The sequence below is a fragment of the Rhinopithecus bieti genome, unplaced genomic scaffold (genome assembly GCF_001698545.2).
Source record: "Rhinopithecus bieti isolate Rb0 unplaced genomic scaffold, ASM169854v2 scaffold_16097, whole genome shotgun sequence".
NCBI lineage: Eukaryota > Metazoa > Chordata > Mammalia > Primates > Cercopithecidae > Rhinopithecus > Rhinopithecus bieti.
Window position 1 is genome coordinate 1,127,882 of NW_016808851.1, and position 18,780 is coordinate 1,146,661.

General features: G+C 44.2%; 1 protein-coding gene across 2 annotated transcripts in view; it reads left to right on the forward strand.

Moving 5' to 3' along the window:
* MTHFD1L (methylenetetrahydrofolate dehydrogenase (NADP+ dependent) 1 like) overlaps nucleotides 1-18,780 on the forward strand; it is a 247,378-nt gene that overhangs the window by 143,592 nt on the left and 85,006 nt on the right. For both annotated transcript variants that reach the window (XM_017887637.1, XM_017887636.1), the window contains 4 exons: nucleotides 3,346-3,485; nucleotides 7,659-7,700; nucleotides 8,759-8,859; nucleotides 9,421-9,598. In XM_017887637.1, the coding sequence (XP_017743126.1) occupies nucleotides 3,346-3,485; nucleotides 7,659-7,700; nucleotides 8,759-8,859; nucleotides 9,421-9,598 (461 nt within the window). The remainder of the gene's footprint in view (nucleotides 1-3,345; nucleotides 3,486-7,658; nucleotides 7,701-8,758; nucleotides 8,860-9,420; nucleotides 9,599-18,780) is intronic.

Genomic DNA, 18,780 nt, shown 5'->3' on the forward strand with positions numbered 1-18,780 from the left:
TCATCCTTTTTTATGGCTGCATAGTATTCCATGGTGTATATGTGCCACATTTTCTTAATCCAGTCTGTCACAGATGGACATTTGGGTTGATTCCAAGTCTTTGCTATTGTGAATAGTGGAGCTAGGTTTTTGAAGGGAATTTGAGCTTGCAATTTTTCAAGGGCATTCAGTGGTTACAAATGAAACTTTTCATTAATGTATTTGTGTCCAAGTGTTTTAGATGTGCTTTTCTGCTAGTCTTTTTATTTGGTTTGGAGATAGATGATGACTTTCCTTCAGGGCCTTCTATGTGTCTTGCCATATTAATGTCTCAAACACATGGTCCGTGTCATCATGGAGCTTGCAGTCTAACAGGGTAGATTAACACATAAGTATGCATCCAGTTGGAAAGAACTTAGAGATCACTTGATCAGCCCCCATTATGTAAAATGTATACAACAATCTACCTCCAACTATAGAGTGACATTAAACAGTTTTTCAAAACATTATGGCATTGAAAAAATGCATAACATTTGGGTTACTTCAGTCCCACTCCCCAGTACTGATCAGGCCAGTGAACCGGTCTTGCTGGTGAAATAATGACTTCTACAGTCATGACGGATAATTTCCCGTCATCTTGACCATTCCTTCCCTGGCTCTGTCCTTTACCTGTGACTCTTCTTTCCTCCCTCTCCTTCCTCCTCTTGCCCTCTGCCTGCCATACCCAACTCTGCATTTCTCTGCTTGGAAAAATCCTACTTGATCCTCAGAGCCTGACTCCATCACCCCGTTTCTCTGAACCTCCCAGGCAAAACTCTGTGCTGTCCTCCAGCTCTCTCTAACTGAATAACAAATGTTCTCTCTCCCGCTTCCCTGCAGGCTTCAGGGTAGTGACCCTAAGAGTGAGCGTCTACCTGTGAGAAAAATGCCTCGATGTAACAGGAATTCCCACAAATGCTTAGGAATTCAATATGGTTATTAGCAAGTGGGAGAATTATCCTTTTGGTTACAATGATGTGAACTATTTTTGTGAGTTCTCAGTATGCACCAAGAAAAACCCCAGTGACTCAGTAATGTACCTGTGCCATCTCACTTAATCCTTCCAACAAAGAACTTGCCAAGGTTGCACAACTGGGAGGGATCCAAGGTCCTGTCTATGTGCTAACCTGCAGGACAGCCCCACGTAATCCAGTACTGGGGCCTTATTGTCCAGCCTTCCGCCTCCAGGAGCCCAGTCAGTGATGACTTCTGACAAAAGTCACCTGGATTATCCCTCTTTTGGGGTCCATGATGCCACCAACATGCTAAAGTTAGCAAATGCGTAAGGATTGTTACTGTAAGTGGTTTTCTCTGATTTTGACCACAACTAATAAAATCACAAGATTTGTCTCAAATACTATATAAAAAGGAATGTCTTTTATTTCTCGAAATTGTTCTGCCACATAGTTTGTTCAAGTAACACATAATAAAGGATAAATGGCTTGTAGCTATATTTACCCAAATTGAACATTTTTAATGTAATTTTTTAAATTTGTCAAAAGCATATCAATGGTCATAAAAAATTTTTATATCCTCTGACCCTATTACTTTACCCTTGGGAATTTATTCCAAGAACATAATTTGAAAGAGATTAAAGCACATAGGCACAGATGTTTTCAGTACAGCATTGTTTATATTGGAAACAACCCAAATGTTCCGTAACAGGGGGAACAATTTTGTAAATCTTGCTACAGCAACTTTACAAAATTATAAGATGCCACTTATAATTGTAAATTTTGAAAGTTTGTAGTACAGCAAGGAAACTGATCATGTTAAATGTTTCTAATATCTTAGTCAATTTTTCTCCCACCAATTCCTATCTGTGTACTGGTCGTACTATGAGCGTGTAAGTATGTATTTCATAAACATTTACTTTTTCTTAAATCAGTAGTATTCCCTTCCTAGAGTGGTTTGCTTCCCAGATTTTCATGGACACTCATCTCCCCTGGGGATCTTGTAACAATGTGATTCTGACTCTGTAAACTTTATGCGGAGCCCAAGATCCCACATTTCTTAGAGGCTCTCAGGAACCGCTGATGCTGTTGATCGTGAACCACGCATTGAGTAGCAAGGCCCTAGAGCTCTCTGTGTATGAAGAAGATGCTGCTGACCCAGTGTCTCGCTTTCTCGAAAGGCAGCTGTGACCTTTTCTAGCAACTGAGGGGTGGAGACTAGAAATCAGTGTTTTCTGGTGTTTCTCTAATAAAGCTGCTGTCTCGTATCCAGATTGATCATCAGTATCCTTATGCTCTTCAACTAACTTGAAAATTGTCAGTTAACAGAAATGACTGGGTGGCACTAAAATAAATTATTCTTAATATAAAGAGTAAGAAAGGACTGGTCGCGGTCCCAGCACTTTGGGAGGCCGAGGTGGGCGGATCACCTGAGGTCAGGAGTTTGAGACAAGCCTGGCCAACATGGTGAAAACTCATCTCTACTAACAATACAAAAAAAATTAGCCGGGCATGGTGGTGAGCTCCTGTAATCCCAGCTACTTGGGAGGCTGAAGCAGAATCGCTTGAACCCAGGAGGTGGAGGTTGCAGTGAGCCGAGATCGCGCCATTGCACTCCAGCCTAGGGGACAAGAGCAAAACTCCAACTCAAAAAAAATAAAATAAAGTAAAAGAGTAAGAAAGCATCTTCTATTGTAATCACACTCTCATTACCCTTTGATACAATTTGGAACCTGATTACAAAGTTAAAAATCTCCATCTGTATGAAGAAAAGCTTCACTGGCCGGGCGCCTTGGCTCAACGCCTGTAATCCCAGCACTTTGGGAGGGAGGCGGTTGGATCACAAGAGTCAGGAGTTTGAGACCAACCTGGCCAACATGGTGAAACCCCATATCTACTAAAAATAAAAGAAAAAAATTAGCCGGGTGTGGTGGCACACACCTGTAGTCCCAGCTACTCAGGAGGCTGAGGCAGGAGAATCGCTTGTACCCGGGAGGCGGAGGTTGCAGTGAACCGAGATCACGCCACTGTACTGTACTCCAGCCTGGGCGACAGGGCAAGACTCCGTCTCAAAAAAAAAAAAAAAAAAAAAAAAAAAAAGCTTAGCTGTGAGCTTTGATATTGGAAGAAAAGTCTTGGCCTTGTCATCACAAGGAATCCCTCAGGCCTGGTGGCGTGAAGCGGAGAAGGGTGCAGTCTCTTTAGGGCAGAGAATGAAGAACCTTTCTATGACAGTGGGGAAATCCGTTCACCTTTGTGTTGGTAAACAAAAGGAATGGAAGCTATCCTTTGAGCTCGAATCATAGTGGTGTTTGCCAAAACCTACTTTTGTTTTTAGAAGATAATAGCACATATTCCACTTGCTTCCCCACAGTGACCGAAGCTGGCTTTGGTGCTGACATCGGAATGGAGAAATTCTTCAACATCAAGTGCCGAGCTTCCGGCTTGGTGCCCAACGTGGTTGTGTTGGTGGCAACGGTGCGAGCTCTGAAGATGCATGGAGGTGGGCCAAGTGTAAGTGCCCACATCGCCTTCCTAATACCAAAGAAATTTCGTTATGTTAAAACAGAATTGAGCATTTGAAAAATTCCTGCCTGTTTAATGACTATAGTTTTCTAGAGTATTTTTTCTAGAACTTTTTTTTTTCCTGTAGACCTCCTTTGTGGACATCTAAAACTCTTTTTTTTTTCCAATCCATTTCTAGTACCCGACACTTAAGCACTTCATTTCATTTTTGCCTAAAGCTTCATCATCATTTTTTTTTTTTTTTTTTTTTTCATAGGGCACTTTGAGTTTAGTAAGTTCGAGTAAACAGTAACACCCACAGTTCTTTCCTAAACAACATTTTGGAAAGGAGCATAATGCAACCACTTTTTAACCTTAAGCTTCACATCTGATACTCAGGCCAAGATTGTATAACCATATGGTAATGGGGGGCTAGAGGCTCTTGTCCCTGAACGAAGAACATGAGGATTAGAGTGAGTTCTTTGATGACTGAGATTTTCATTGTTTGTACAGATAGTTTTCGGTTCACTGATGCTGCAACTCATCAGATTTCATCTAAAACTATTTTCCTTCTCTTTCTGTTTATTATGATTTCTTCTCACAACTCTGTTATAATACAGGATTGTTTCTAAGAGAGCTTTGCTTGGAAAACACAAATTCAATTTTAACTTCTTTAAAGACTTTTGATATTTACCTATCCTAATATGTATAGCAATTGCAGACATTATAAAGGAAATATATTCCTTTCTGCAGAAAACCTGTGCATAGATTTTGGGGTTTGTTTTTTTGTTTGTTTGTTTGTTGTTCGTTTGTTTCATTTTTAGGAATTTCAAAGTGTAGAATAAGACATTTTATACTGATTAATCATTTTGAAATAAAATAAAATAAAATTTCTCTGTCATTATAATATTCACATATAAGACGAACTGCCAAGTCTGATTTCTTAATTGGCATACTGTACTGTGTATGTGACAAAAGTCATGTATTCAGTGATTATTACATAGTCAAAACAAGAAGCGGGTTTGCCATCATGAAACGCTGTAAAGCAATTCTTTGTCCTGGGAGAAGTGGACATTATTTTTATACCATTTTACAGATAAGGAAGCTGAGGTTTGATAGGCTTAGGGAATGTGGACAATGTCAGCAGGCCAGCAGAGTGCCGAGCACTTCAGATCTAAATCTACTATGTCCACCATGCAGAGCTGGATGTTAATGAAGGGCAGAAATGTTCTAAATCCAAATCCATTTCTAGTACCCGACACTTAAGCACTTCATTTCATTTTTGCCTAAAGCTTCATCATCATTTCTTTTTTTTTTTTTTTTTTTGAGACAGAGTCTCGCTCTGTCGCCCAGGCTGGAGTACAGTGGCGCAATCTCAGCTCACTGCAAGCTCCGCCTCTCAGGTTTTTACACTCTTCTCCTGCCTCAGCCTCTGAGTAGCTGGGACTACAGGCGCGCACCACCACGCCCGGCTAATGTTTTGTATTTTCAGTAGAGACGGGGTTTCACCGTGTTAGCCAGGATGGTCTCGATCTCCTGACCTCGTGATCTGCCCGCCTCGGCCTCCCAAAGTGCTGGGATTATAGGCGTGAGCCACCTCACGCGTGCCGGGCTCATCATCATTTCAAATGCAAGAATGATATAATGCAGATTAAAAGTAGTAAATCATAAAGAATTCTGACTTTACTGAAAACACTCCTTGTTGCTACAGTTCTTCCTGGATTTTAGAATTTGAGTCTGCATAACAACTTCTGTTTTCAAAAACTACTTCTGCCCATGTAGGATGCATTTGGTATTCTCCCTCCCTGCCCTGCCACCCTGAAAATTATGGAAAGGGCTTAGAGATTGTCTGATCTCATTCAGTCTTTATAAAGAGAAAATCTCTGAGGCACAGAGAGACCCAGTGGCTTGTGTGATATCTCACATCTATTTCAGGGACTGATCAGATCTACAGTCCGGGTCTCCCGACGCCAGTCCCATAGTTTTCCAGACTCTGGTCTCTGTGCTGTAAAAATTCTCTACATGCTTTACAATCCTATTTCATTCATCTTAACATATATGCTCTGTTTTTCAGTGGTTGCACTTTTGTGCCACATTAATCCTTTGTGTCTCTTCCACTCCTGCTTAATGTCATGGTTCTCAGCCAGGGATCGTGGTAACAAGGAATAGGGTTAGTAGGCACAGCTATGGTTGGAGGATAAGAAAAGGCGGGAACCAGCCAGACGCGGTGGCTCACGCCTATAATTCCAGCACTTTGGGAGGCTGAGGCAGGTGGATCACCTGAGGAGTTCGAGACGAGTGGTGGCGGGCAGCTATCATCCCCACTACTCGGGAGGCTGAGGCGAAAGAATCACTTGAACTCGGGAGGTGGAGGCTGCAGTGATCTCAGATCGCACCATTGCACTCCAGCCTGGGTGACAAGAACGAAACTCTGTCTCAACAACAACAACAACAAACAAACAAACAAACAAAAGGCAGGTGAAGCTAAGCATCCCTCTCCTGGGCTCTGGTAGTACCTTCTGCCTCATATTGTTTCATGAATGCCTTGCTCTGTGTCTCCCTATGTAATTCTCAATTCCTTGAGTTTAGGGACCATGTCTTATTAATTGGTATGTTCCAAGTGTCTGGCATAGTCTGTATGCAGGGAGTGTTTTCAATAATGGCAAGATAAATGAACTTTCATCCTCTTAATCCTCTATTCCATAGTGCTCGTCTCGGTGTCTTTCCTTCTTATTGAATAGCTCTGTATTTTTGAGCCATGATTATTCATTTCTACTTCTGTTTTCTTTTTTTCTTTTTCTTTTTTGCTACAGATACTGTGCTGGGATCGACTTCCTTTTGATCATTACACAAATAACCATGGCTGCCTCTTATGTTTATTCAGCTTGTTTTTTTTCCATAATTTGTACAGTGGAAAACCTTATGGCCCTTGAATTTGCCCATTTTAGCCTCGGTCATTTTAAACTCACATGCTGTCCCCCAAAGTGCTCAGCCATTCCCTGTGCAATCCAACAGCTAATATTCGGCTATGCTTTGGGATCCACAGATTCTTCCACAATTAGTTCTTTAAACTAACCATTGTATGAATCACGGTTATTCACACATAGAATCAATAGGATGTGTGTATAGAGAGAGAAAGATATTTATTCTAAGGAATTGGGTCACATGATTACAGAAGCTGGCAAGTCCAAACTCTGCACTGTGGGCCGGCAAGCTGAAGACCCCGGAGAGCCAGTGGTGCTAGTGCGGTGTGAAGGCAGCAGTCTGCTGGAGAATTCTCCCGCATTCAGGGGAGGCCGGTCTTTTTGTTATACTCAAAAAGGCCTTTGACTGATCAGCTGAGATCAAGCCACATTATGTAGGGCAACCTGCTTACTCAAAGGCTGCTGATTTCCATGTTAATGTCATCATAGACACCATCACAGAAACACTCAAAATAATGTTTGAACAAATAATGGGTACCCTCTGGCCCAGCAAAGTTGACACATAAGATTAACCACGAGGCCGGGCACAGTGGATCACACCTGTAATGCCAGCACTGTGGGAGGCCGAGGTGGGAGGACTGTTTGAGCCCGAGAGTTTGAGACCAGCCTGGGGAACATAGCGAGACCTTGTCTCTACAAAATAATAAAAAATTATCTGGGTGTGGTGGTATACACCTATATTCCTAGCTACTGGGGAGGCTGAGGCAGGAGGATCACTTGAGCCCTGGAGTTTGAGACTGCAGTGAGCTGTGATCATGCACTGCCCTCCAGCCTGGACAACAGAGCTTTGTGGCAGTTACCGTAAAATGATTTCAAATGGTGATGTACTCTGTATAAATCAGGTATTAAACATATCATTAGTTTTATGTTCTAATTTGAACCAATGTTTGAGAAGTTTCATACTGTTCCATTGGCTCAAATTAGAATCATCCAGGGAGATTTTAAACATTACTGATGCCAGCTTTCCCTCCCAGAACTTCTGCTTTCATTGGTCTGGGTGGAGCCCAGGGATCAGTGTTTTCGAAAAGCTTCCCACAAGAGTTTAGGTTCAGCTAGTGCTGCCAGCTACTGTTTTAAAAGCACAAAATGTAGGGGTACCTTTCTAAAAACTGAATGTGATTGTGTTGGTCTTTCTTTCAGATCAGTTGTGTAAGCATTTTTATAGGATTATTCTTCATGTTTTCTCTCCTTATTTCAGGTAACTGCTGGTGTTCCTCTTAAGAAAGAATATACAGAGGAGGTAAGAGGAGCTGTTTAGACACTTATGTGAAGAATCTCTCAAATCCGGTGACTCGTTGGCTTTCAGTGAATGAGCCATCCTTCAGTGATCCCTTAGAAAAGTGCTGTTCTGGCTGGCGCAGCGACTCACACCTGTAATTTCAGCATTTGGGGAGGCCAAGGCGGCCGGATCACATGAGGCCAGGAGTTCAAGACCAGCCAGGCAAAACCCATGGCCAACATGGCAAAACCTCATTTCTACTAAAAATACAAAAATTAGCCAGGCATGGTAGCGCACGCCTGTAGTCCCAGCACGAGAATTGCTTGAACCTGGGAGGCGGAGGTTGCAGTGAGCTGCGATCACACCACTGTACTCCAGCCTGGATGACAGAGCAAGACTCTGTCTCAAAAAAAATAAAAGAAAAATGCTGTTCTAAGAATCCAAGAGGAAATGGGTGGGGTGAAAGGATAAAATGCATTCAATTAACTCTTAAATATCAAGAAAAGATGGATATAGGCTTTTTCTACTATTGTCTACCCCCAGGACAGCCATCAGAGCAGGAACTCAAGGTCTCCAGGTCAGAAACAAATATGAAGTTTACACTTCTGTATTCTTTTGATATGGAAGGTCTATATACAGTTGGCTTTATGACTTACAGGAGTGGCTTACACTTTCCTGTAAATAGACTTTGATTTACTGGCAGCAGTACCTCGTAGCTCCTACAGGTGGCGCCAGGGATCTGAGCCAGGAATACCTGGCCAGAGCTCCTCACCCACCTGGGGCCTTGTGCCTGTCAGACCCCAACCTGCAGAGCATAGGCACATTGCCTAGACCCTGCGGCCTGTCCGCAGCAGTATGAGCTGCCAGGCTTCAGACCCACACATATGCCATTGGACCCAGAATCATTTTAGAAACTTTTTTGCAGACGAACCTCCTTATTCTTGCAGCCATCTTTCTTGGAGGAAAAAATGAAAAAAGATGTCACAAATCCTGCCAGAGAGGTGCTGCCAGTTTAGCTTGGCAGGTTTGGTGGGAGGCAATACACAGGGGTCTGGGTTTTGCTTTTTTCTTTTTTACAGAACGTCCAGCTGGTGGCAGATGGCTGCTGTAACCTCCAAAAGCAAATTCAGATCGCTCAGCTCTTTGGGGTTCCCGTTGTGGTGGCTCTGAATGTCTTCAAGTAAGTCCGGCCTCCTCCTTTAAATGTGGGCATTATCACTAGGCCACCCTGTGAACGATATTTGTGTCTTGGGGTATTTGGTCTTTCTAAAATTTTTTAGAATTTAGTATTTGCTTCATCTAAAAGTATACAGAAATACCCAGTTCTTTCTGTTTGTTTATTTGGTTTGGTTTCATTTTAGCAAATGTGTTCTCACAATGTTATTAAGGAAGTGAAATTTATATATAGTGAGTTACTATCTCCTTGGCTTTTTTTTTTTTTTTTTTTGGTAATTCTACCCAGCATTTTTGTCTGAAACAAACTGTGAGTGATCAAAGGGATATGTTACGGAATTTTCTTGATAACGCCCTTAACAACTTGAAATATTTGAGTCACTTTGGAGAGGATTTTTTTTTCCATGCTTTTCTTTAAGTCTGATTTATTTAAACACGATGTGACCACTTTTGATGTTTAAAATGTATTCAGTGTTAGGGAGCGAAGTTCTGTATAAATGGTTAGTCTTTCTTTCAAAACATCGCTAAATGGATACAGATGCAAAACCACAAACATTTTCTTCACTAGGACCGACACCCGCGCTGAGGTTGACTTGGTGTGTGAGCTTGCAAAGCGGGCTGGTGCCTTTGATGCAGTCCCCTGCTATCACTGGTCGGTTGGTGGAAAGGGGTCGGTGGACTTGGCTCGGGCTGTGAGAGAGGCTGCGAGTAAAAGAAGCCGATTCCAATTCCTGTATGATGTTCAGGTAAGATCTAGTAAAAACAATGGCTCGCATTTCTTACACCTTAGCATGGATTGTCCCATTCAGTTGTCACCACAACCCTGCAGATAAGCAAACTAAAGATAGAAGAGTGTAGGCTGGGTGCAGTGGCTCACGCCTGTAATCCCAGCACTTTGGGAGGCTAGGGCGGGCAGATCACTTGAGGTCAGGAGTGCGAGATGGGCCTGGCCAACATAGAGAAACCCCATCTCTACTAAAAATACAAAAATTAGGTGGGCATGGTGGCGGGCGCCTGTAATCCCAGCTACACTACTCAGGAGGCTGAGGTGGGAGAACTGCTTGAACCCAGGAGGTGGAGGCTGCAGTGAGCCAAGATCGAGATCACACCACTGCACTCCAGCCTGGGCGACAGAGTGAGACCCTGTCTTAAACAAACAAACAAGAAGGTAGAAGAGTTTAAGCCACAAAGTCACATTTCCAAGTGCAGACCCTAGCTCCTTGTCCCAAAGCCTGTGCTTTTGAAGACTCCCAAATCGCAGGCCTAAGTGAAGAGGTACTTTAGTGAACAGGATTTGACAGCTGACACCTTCAGGAGTTGCACAGGAACAAGAGCAATTTCGCGAGGCTTGGGAAACCATGGGAGGTATTTTCCTTGTTCGTTTCTCTTTTTTTTTTTTTGAGACAGAGTCTTACTCTGTTGCTCAGGCTGGAGTACAGTGGCGCAATCTTGGCTCACTGCAACCTCTGCCTCCCAGGTTCAAGCAATTCTCTGCCTCAACCTCCTGAGTAGCTGGGATTACAGACACCTGCCACCACGCCCGGCTAATTTTTTGTATTTTTAGTAGAGTTGGGGTTTCACCATCTAGGACAGGCTGGTCTCGAACTCCTGACCTCATGGTTCACCTGCCTCGGCCTCCCAAAGTGCTGGGATTACAGGCATGAGCCACCACACCTGGCCTCTGCTTGTTCATTTCTGTTATGGTTCTTTTCTCTTGTGGTTTTATTGAACTATAATCTAGTGTATGTGTGTGTATATATACATATATTTTTTCATTGTGGTAAAATATATATAACAAAATTTTTTTTTAACCTTTTTTTTTTTTTTTTTTTTGGAGACAGAACTTTACTCTGTTGCCCAGGCTGGAGTACAGTGGCGTGATCTCAGCTCACTGCAACCTCCGCCTCCCAGGTTCAAGCAATTCTTCTGCCTCAGCCTCCCGAGTAGCTGGGAATACAGGCACACGCCGCCATGCCCGGCTAATTTCTTTTTCATTTTAGTAGAGTTGGGGTTTCACCATGTTGCCCAGGCTGGTCTTGAACTCCTGAGCTCCGGCAGTCCGCTTGCCTTGGCCTCCCAGAGTGCTGGGATTACAGGCGTAGCCACCGCGCCCAGCCCATCTTAACCATTTTTAAGTGCACATCAGTAGTGTTAAGTACATTCACATTGTTGTGCAGCCAATCTCCAGAACGCTTTTCATCTTGCAAAACTGAAACTGTACCCACTGAACAACTCCCCATGCCCCTCCCCACAGCCCCTGCCAGCCACCATTCTCCTTCGTTTCTATGAATGTAACAACTCTAGGGTCCTCATGTAAGTAGCATCATACTGTGGCTGGCTTATTTCACTTAGCATAATGTGCATGCATGTTGTAGCATGTCAGAATTTTTTTTTTTTTTTTTTTTTTTTGAGATAGAGTTTCGCTTTTGTTGCCCAGGCTGGAGTGCAATGGCACCATCTCAGCTCACTGCAACCTTCTGTTCTCAGGTTCAAGCGATTCTCCTGCCTCAGCCTCCCGAGTAGTTGGAATTATAGGCATGCACCACCACACCTGGCTATTTTTTGTATTTTTAGCAGAGACAGGGCTTCACCTTGTTGGTCAGGCTGGTCTCGAACTCCTGACCTCGTGATCCACCCGCCTCAGCCTCCCAAAGTGCTGGGATTACAGGTGTGAGCCACCGCGCCCGGCCAGAATTTTCTTTCTTTTTCGGGCTGAATACACTCCCATTCTTTGGATATCCCACATTTTGTTTCTTCATCCATCTGTGGATGGACACTTGAGCTCCCCCTCTCCGCTATTATAAGTAATGCTGTATGGGCATGCATGTTTATGGCATATGTACAAATATCCCTTCAATACTGTGTTTTCAATTCAATTGGAAATGTATTCCCAGAAGTGGGATTGCTGGGTCCTCTAGGATATTTTTAAGCACATGTTGATGGTTCAGTCAGACCTGAGCTTCCCAGGGCTCACTCTCCTCCTCAGATTGTCTGTCTTTGCAGCCCTCTGACATCTCCATTCTGAATTTTGTGGCTCTGGTTCTGGCTGATGGATTTGTCTTCAGGGGTGGTATGTGATTGCGGGGCACCCAGGCTTCAAACTGGTTGCTGCTTCTCCTGTTCCTTCATCCCTCACATATTCTCTTGGTGTGTCACTCTTCTTTCCTGTTCAGTGGCATAAATCAATAGCATAAGTTGAAGAAGAAATCAGTGAAGCAAGAGCTTAGCAGCGTTGTTGATAAGCCTGGAATCACCGTGGTGAGAGCGTGGGGCTGATGTATCAATATTTAATATTACCACAGCTCCTGCTTTTAAGGAGTTGTTTGTGTGCCAGGTATATGGGCGCTTTGCACATGTTCACCTCTGTGGTCCTAACATCCCTCTTAGGTGAGAACTGGTGATATCTTCCCATTTTACGGATAAGAAAACTAAAGCACAAAGAAACTAAGTCAACTGCTCAGTGTCCCATAGCTAGGAAGAGGCAGAGCTAGGAGAAAGAATGTCCAGATGGTTGAGCTCATCATCCTGCTCTGTTCTTCAGAGCTAAGTACTATGCTCAAAAGTGTGTGTGTATTGGAGGTCTGGGGGGAGACATAGTTAAAGGGGACAGTGACTGAGTGACCCTCCTGAAGAGGAAGGGTGACAGTGATGGGCACAGGCATAGACTCCATGCCACACAGGGGACATCGTCACCAGCACGCAGTCAGTGTTTATGGAAGGAAGGACACAGGGAATGAATTGGAGGCTAGCTCAGAAAAGGTTTGTCATTTTTATGAGGCCATTTTGTGAATGAGGAACTAGAATATTCTGGACTACAGAGGTGGTAGAGATCAATTGAGAGAGAAGATTTTGGATGAGTGAAAAGAAAAATGTTCCAGTTGGAAGTTTGAGTTCTCAGACCTAGAGATGTTCAGCGCAAAATAGATGTAGCCCTGCTGTGGGCAAGTCAGGCATTGAAGCCAACTCAGATGGCGGGTGGCCAAGGGGACCCTGGGTTCCTGTTCCTTGGTCCTGGGTAAGGCTCGCCAGGGTGCCTACAACCCTTGACACATGCCAGGGCCTTTCTACATAAACCACTGTGGGGAGAGTCACCCCTAGATCCTGCTGTGAGTGTGCCTCAGACCATCTTGCCGTCTGATCATGAACCACCCAACTCTACGTAGCAAAAGCAGTTATTTTCATGAATGATTTCATGAAGTGTGGCTCTTTTCAAGGAAAACAGCCCAGGTGAAAAAGAGGTCAGTAATCAGAAGAAATGCTTCTGAGTTATGCTGTCTCAGACATGCACTAACCCTAAGATGAACCCTTTTCCTTTCCACGGATATTTCAATATTTTTTTTTTTCTGAATTCCCATTCTTCATGGAGATAATGCTGCTAAAATGTCAGCTCTCCTCTGAAAGAAGGAAAGTGTTTAATAATAATGTGGTCTAAAGTCCTCTATTTGATAGGTGACCTCAAGGCCAGGATCCCTGCCTCCTTTGCCAACACACGTCTCGCTTTTCTTGTAACAGAAATTCGATTTGAGCTGCATAATTATTTGTTAGATAATCAGCCTCCCAGCCTACTGCAGCGTGACGGTTCATCAAAAGAGCTGCTGCTGCTGCTGGCTCTCTTTGTACTGCCTGCCTGTTAGCTATGTTCCTCACACTGGCAAGATTTAGATCATCTAAGACCATTTACAGTCTTGTCTTGTCACCATGTAAAAATCTGAATTCATTGGTGCAGTCAGTAATGGAGCTCAAGCCTTCTTTCCCCCTGATTTCTTGCATTGGTTGGTCCTGGTAAAACTTTAGTAACTAAGTAATGGTTTTCTGGAAGCCCTTTCTTACCTCCCCCACAACCCCACACCCTCACAACCAACCCTTGGGTGCTGGGCAGTGAGAAAGGTGTGGCATTGCTCTACAGGAGAAAGAAGCTGTAAATGCTTTGCATATGGCACTCTCCCACCTTTGCTTCTCAAAGCAAACTGGGTTTCTTTGTGCCCCTTGGTGTCTCCCCAGACTTTATATCCCCAAGAATGTATTCAGTACAAGACTGGTGGCATCTTGTGTGCTGTTCTTTCTCCACCCCAGTCGTGTGGAAGGAAAACACAGGAGATGATTTAGGGTAATGGAAAATAGTGCTAGAGTCCAGGGCATGACTGCATTTGAGTGTGAAGTAGAAATTGTCTCAGAACCCCACTGGAGAGTGGTTCAGCTGGAGAGAGTGGGACACCTGGCTCTCAGAGGCGCTGTGCGGCCAGACAGCAGTGTGCTGGACTTCCTGATGGCGAGCTTACAGGTAAAGGGAGAAACAGGCTGCACTTCTGACTTGGGAGTCTCTGCTGAACTCTATAGAAAACTGACTTCAGCAGCAGCTGCTGTCTAGAGAACAATTTGGCATCTCTTTTTGCCAGAGTAACTTCTCACTCAAGAGTAGGCAACTTTTAATTATGGTACCGGGTGGAGGCAGCAATGAATAATTTAGAATAAAGATTGAAAAATATGGACTAAGGTGTAGTAGACTAATTGCTCAGAAGAAGTTTTATTGTGTGAAAATGAATGTGTTTAAACTTGAATTACAGTGGCTCATTTCCTCTCTACCCTTGAGGGTGATTGCAATCCCTTTTAAGAAGCTGTTAAAAGTCCCCCTCAAAATCATCTTCTCTTTGAATTTTCCTCTTCTAATGTGACTTTTGACAATTATCTCTTTATCGTTCACTAATAGAATATCTCCATGTCTGCAGGGACGCAGATGACTGAAAGAAACACTAATCTACAAGCACACTTTATTAGCTAAGAAATCCCTCCTCCATACATTCTTCCAGGCTTGCCTCTGCACATCCCATCTGCTGTGTGAGCTCAACTCTGCATTATAGATGGGAAGGTGATGGACTTGTCCATAAGAAATGGATACTTGATAGGAGAAGGAACATATTACATAGAGCTAACAGGCTAAAGCTTTGGGATCATGTAAATTCAGTTTAAGCCTTGAGGAGGCCTCCTACTATGGACGCGTTTTGGGGAAACTGACTAATCTCTCTAGCCTCAGCATCCTCATTTGTACAATGGTGTCTGACAGTGACACCAACTTCACCAAGTTGTTGTGAGACCCAAATGAAATGCCCCAGAGTAGAATGCTGGAACATAGAAAGCAGGCAATGAAGGCCGGGCGGGTGGATCACCTGAGGCCAGGAGTTCTAGACCAGCCTGGGAAACATGGTGAAACCCCCATCTCTACTAAAAATATAAAAACTAGACAGGTATGGTGTTACATGCCTGTAGTCCCAGCTAATCGGGAGGCTGAGGCAGGAGAATCACTTGAACCTGGGAGGTGGAGGTTGCAGTGAGCTGAGATCACACCACTGCCCTCCAGCTTGGGCAACAGAGTTAGACTCTGTCTCAAAAAGAAAAAAAAAGGCCAGGCATGGTGGCTCACGCCTGTAATCCCAGCACTTTGGGAGGCCGAGGCAGGTGGATCACCAGATCAGGAGATCGAGACCATCCTGATTAACATGGTGAAACCCCGTCTCTACTAAAGATACAAAAAATTAGCTGGGCATGGTGGCGGCACCTGTAGTCCCAGCTGCTTGGGAGGCTGAGGCAGGGAGAACGGCGTGAACCTGGGAGGTGGAGCTTGCAGTGAGCTGAGATCGCGCCACTGCACTCCAGCCTGGGTGGCAGAGCGAGACTCCGTCTCAAAAAAGAAAAGGGAGGAAAGCGGTCAGTCAGTGCTAGCTCTTCCTCCTGTCATGTTCACTTTCGAAAGAGTGGGCCTCCTGAATTCACCTTCAACAATTCTCCTGTAACTCAAGGTAATTTTGCCAAACTCCAAGATTGGTTTATTTTGCACTGAGTTAAAACCAGGAATTAGAAACCAAGTCTCCTAAAGCACTACTAAACTAAACTAAGACATTGGCATTTTTCCTTCTCCATGAGAATTGGGAGCCCTTAGTGATACCATAAAACGTCAGTCATTTTTGCATAGAAGGAGGTATGACCCTGAGAAGTCAGCTTGACCTTCAGTCTGAATATTGTTTGTTAAATGAGGAGTTAAGGTTGAAAATCATCCCTGTATCCTTCCTCCAGCCTTGCAAACATTTTGAGGTATAGCCTTGACAGCAAGACAGGATAGTGTTTGTTTTTATTAAAAGGTCTTTCCTGTTCCTTGCGTGAAGCCATTCTCTTGATCCCAGTGGGGGCAGGATGAAGACCAAAACACACCACGAAGACAGCCTGGAGCCACAGCCAGCTCTGCTGACTTCTGAACTTCACACTCTCCCTGCCCAGATGGCCAGGGGTGTTTCCTCCTCTGCTGGTCTTTTTTAAGGCAGGATGTTTGTTGTTACTGTTTTTCTGGTTGGTTCTTAAGAAATTATTTTCTATGTTTTGAAAATGCCAGCTGGAACCTACACCAGTTGTTGGTGGGGTGTGAGAGCTATCCTTTACATGGACTTGGAGCATTTGCAACCCGAGCCTCCACATTGAAATAAACATTTAAAAAATGCATATCTGTGGATATACAGTGGGGGATCTTCCATTGTGGTAAAATATGTATAACATACAAATTCCCCTTTAATCATTTTTACATGTATAGTCTGTGGCATTAAGTACATTCACATTGTACATATAGGGTTTAATTAATAGGATCTTAAAACTTAAAAGGTATTGATGCACATCTCTGTTGCCTTTTACATTTCACAGTAATTAGAAGGAAGAAACACACTCTAGGTTGAAAGGCTGTCCCTTCTTTTGGTTGTCTTTGTCCCTGGAAAAGCTGTCTCCCCCTCAGAGCCTTTGACCTCCTCTGGCTCTCCCTCCCATCTCAGCCTGAGCCCATAGCCCTTTCTTCAGCGCTCTCTTCTCCTCTTGTTGTGCATTAGAATGTTTGGAGTGTTCTGTGGAAAGCTGGTCCTTACATTTTCCAGTCAGCTATGTATCTCCCCCCTGTTTCTCCTGTTTCTCCCCCCATGCTCTTTAATATTCTGCTTTCTTAATTATGATTGAGTTGCCTTTAAACAACCTTTGATCATCCAATGTGAACGGCTTCAACAAGCCTCCCATAAACCTCTTATCCCCTGGCCTCCTTTCCATGATCCAACCCCAAATTTCCAGATACCTCCTGCTTCCTTTATGTTTGGTTTTTTTTTTTTTTTTTTTTTGGCAGAGTCTGGCTCTGTCACCCAGGGTGGAGTGCACTGGCGAAATCTCAACTCACTGCAACCTCCACCTCCCGGTTTCAAACGATTCTCCTGCCTCAGCCTCCTTAGTAGCTGGGATTACAGGCGTGGGGCACCACGCCCAGCAAATTTTTGTATTTGTAGTAGAGGCAGGGTTTCACCATGTTGGCTGGGCTGGTCTCGAACTCCTGACCTCAAGTGATCTGCCTGCCTCAGCCTCCCAAAGTGCTGGGATTGCAGGCATGAGCCACTGCACCCAGCCCTAGATACCTCCTGCTTGACCAGACCTTCTGTAAACACTTAGATCCCTCTCAAATCTAGATGCTTCTCCAACACTGGCTTCTAGGTTCTCTATGAAACCTCTGCTGGCCTGCAGTATATAACCCAACTCCCAGCCTGCCAGGCACATCGTTCAGCTGTGTGAGACAGTTTCGAGGGATCTGCACCTGTCGTGAGCACAGGCTCCACCTTCTCAAAGCATCCCACTCATCCCTGTGTGATTCTGGCAAAGCCTGCCCCAGCTTTCTTTCCTCGATGGTTGAAATAGCACACAATGAGAAAAAAACAGTGGCCTGTGTTTAATACACTTGCACATGTCACAAGAATCCCTGTAGTGTCATTGAAAGCTGTCTTCTAGCATGCAAAATGATTGTCACTATGATGGAAGTTTCTAGAAATGCATTATTTCATCTGAAATTATGAGAGAAGGTAAAATGATGAACTATCAAAGTCACAATGCATGTTGGCTGGCTGCCTTCTACTACTCACTCCATCCCTCCCCAGGCTTTCTGACTTAAATTTAGATCAGATGAGACCATTGCAATGGAGAGTGTCCACTTTCTCATCTAAAAGCAAGCTCATGAGGAACATTAAATACGATCACAGGAACAAACATTAAGGTACCACACTAATGGACCACTTAAGAGAGAGAGAAAACTACGACCTTAGGGTTTAGGGAAAAAAAACACTCAAACAGCACAGGCTTCCAGTCTCCCTAGTCTCTCGGAGGTTGAGGGGGTGGTGTTTTGAGTAAAGTACAAGGGCTCCTTGAACGTGAACACGGAACCAGTGTTGCACCTGTGTTCATTCATTTTGCTCTTACAACACATCGATGTTCCTAAGTCAGATTTGTAGAAGAGGAATGAGCAGCTGCATCATGAGAACACTGCATGGCCAGGCACGGTGGCTCATGCCTGTAATCCTAGCATTTAGGGAGGCCAAGGTAGGAGGATCGCTTGAATCTAGGAGTTCAAGACTAACCTGGGTGACATGGCAGATCCTGTCTCTACTAAAAATATTTTAAAAATTAGCCAGGCATAGTGGCACATGCCCCATATTCTCAGCTACTTAGGAGGCTGAGGTGGGAGGATCGCTTGAGCCTGGGAGGCAGAGGTTGCAGTGAGCCAAGATCACCCCCACTGCATTCCGACCCGAGCAACGGAGCCAGGCTCAAAAAAAAAAAAAAAAAAAAAAAAAAACCGGCCAGGCACAATGGCTCCCTCCTGTAATCCCAATCCTTTGGGAGGCTGAGGCGAGCAGATCACTTGAAGTCAGGAGTTGGAGACCAGCCTGGCCAACGTGGCGAAACCCCATCTGTAATAAAAATACAAAAATGAGCTGGGCATCCTGGCACATGCCTGTAATTCCAGCTACTCTGGAGATTAAGGCCCAAGAATCACTTGAACCTGGCAGGTGGAGGTTGCAGTGGGCCGAGAACATGCCACTGCACACTATCGTGCCCGGCCTGGTTTGGTTTTTTTTTTTTTTTT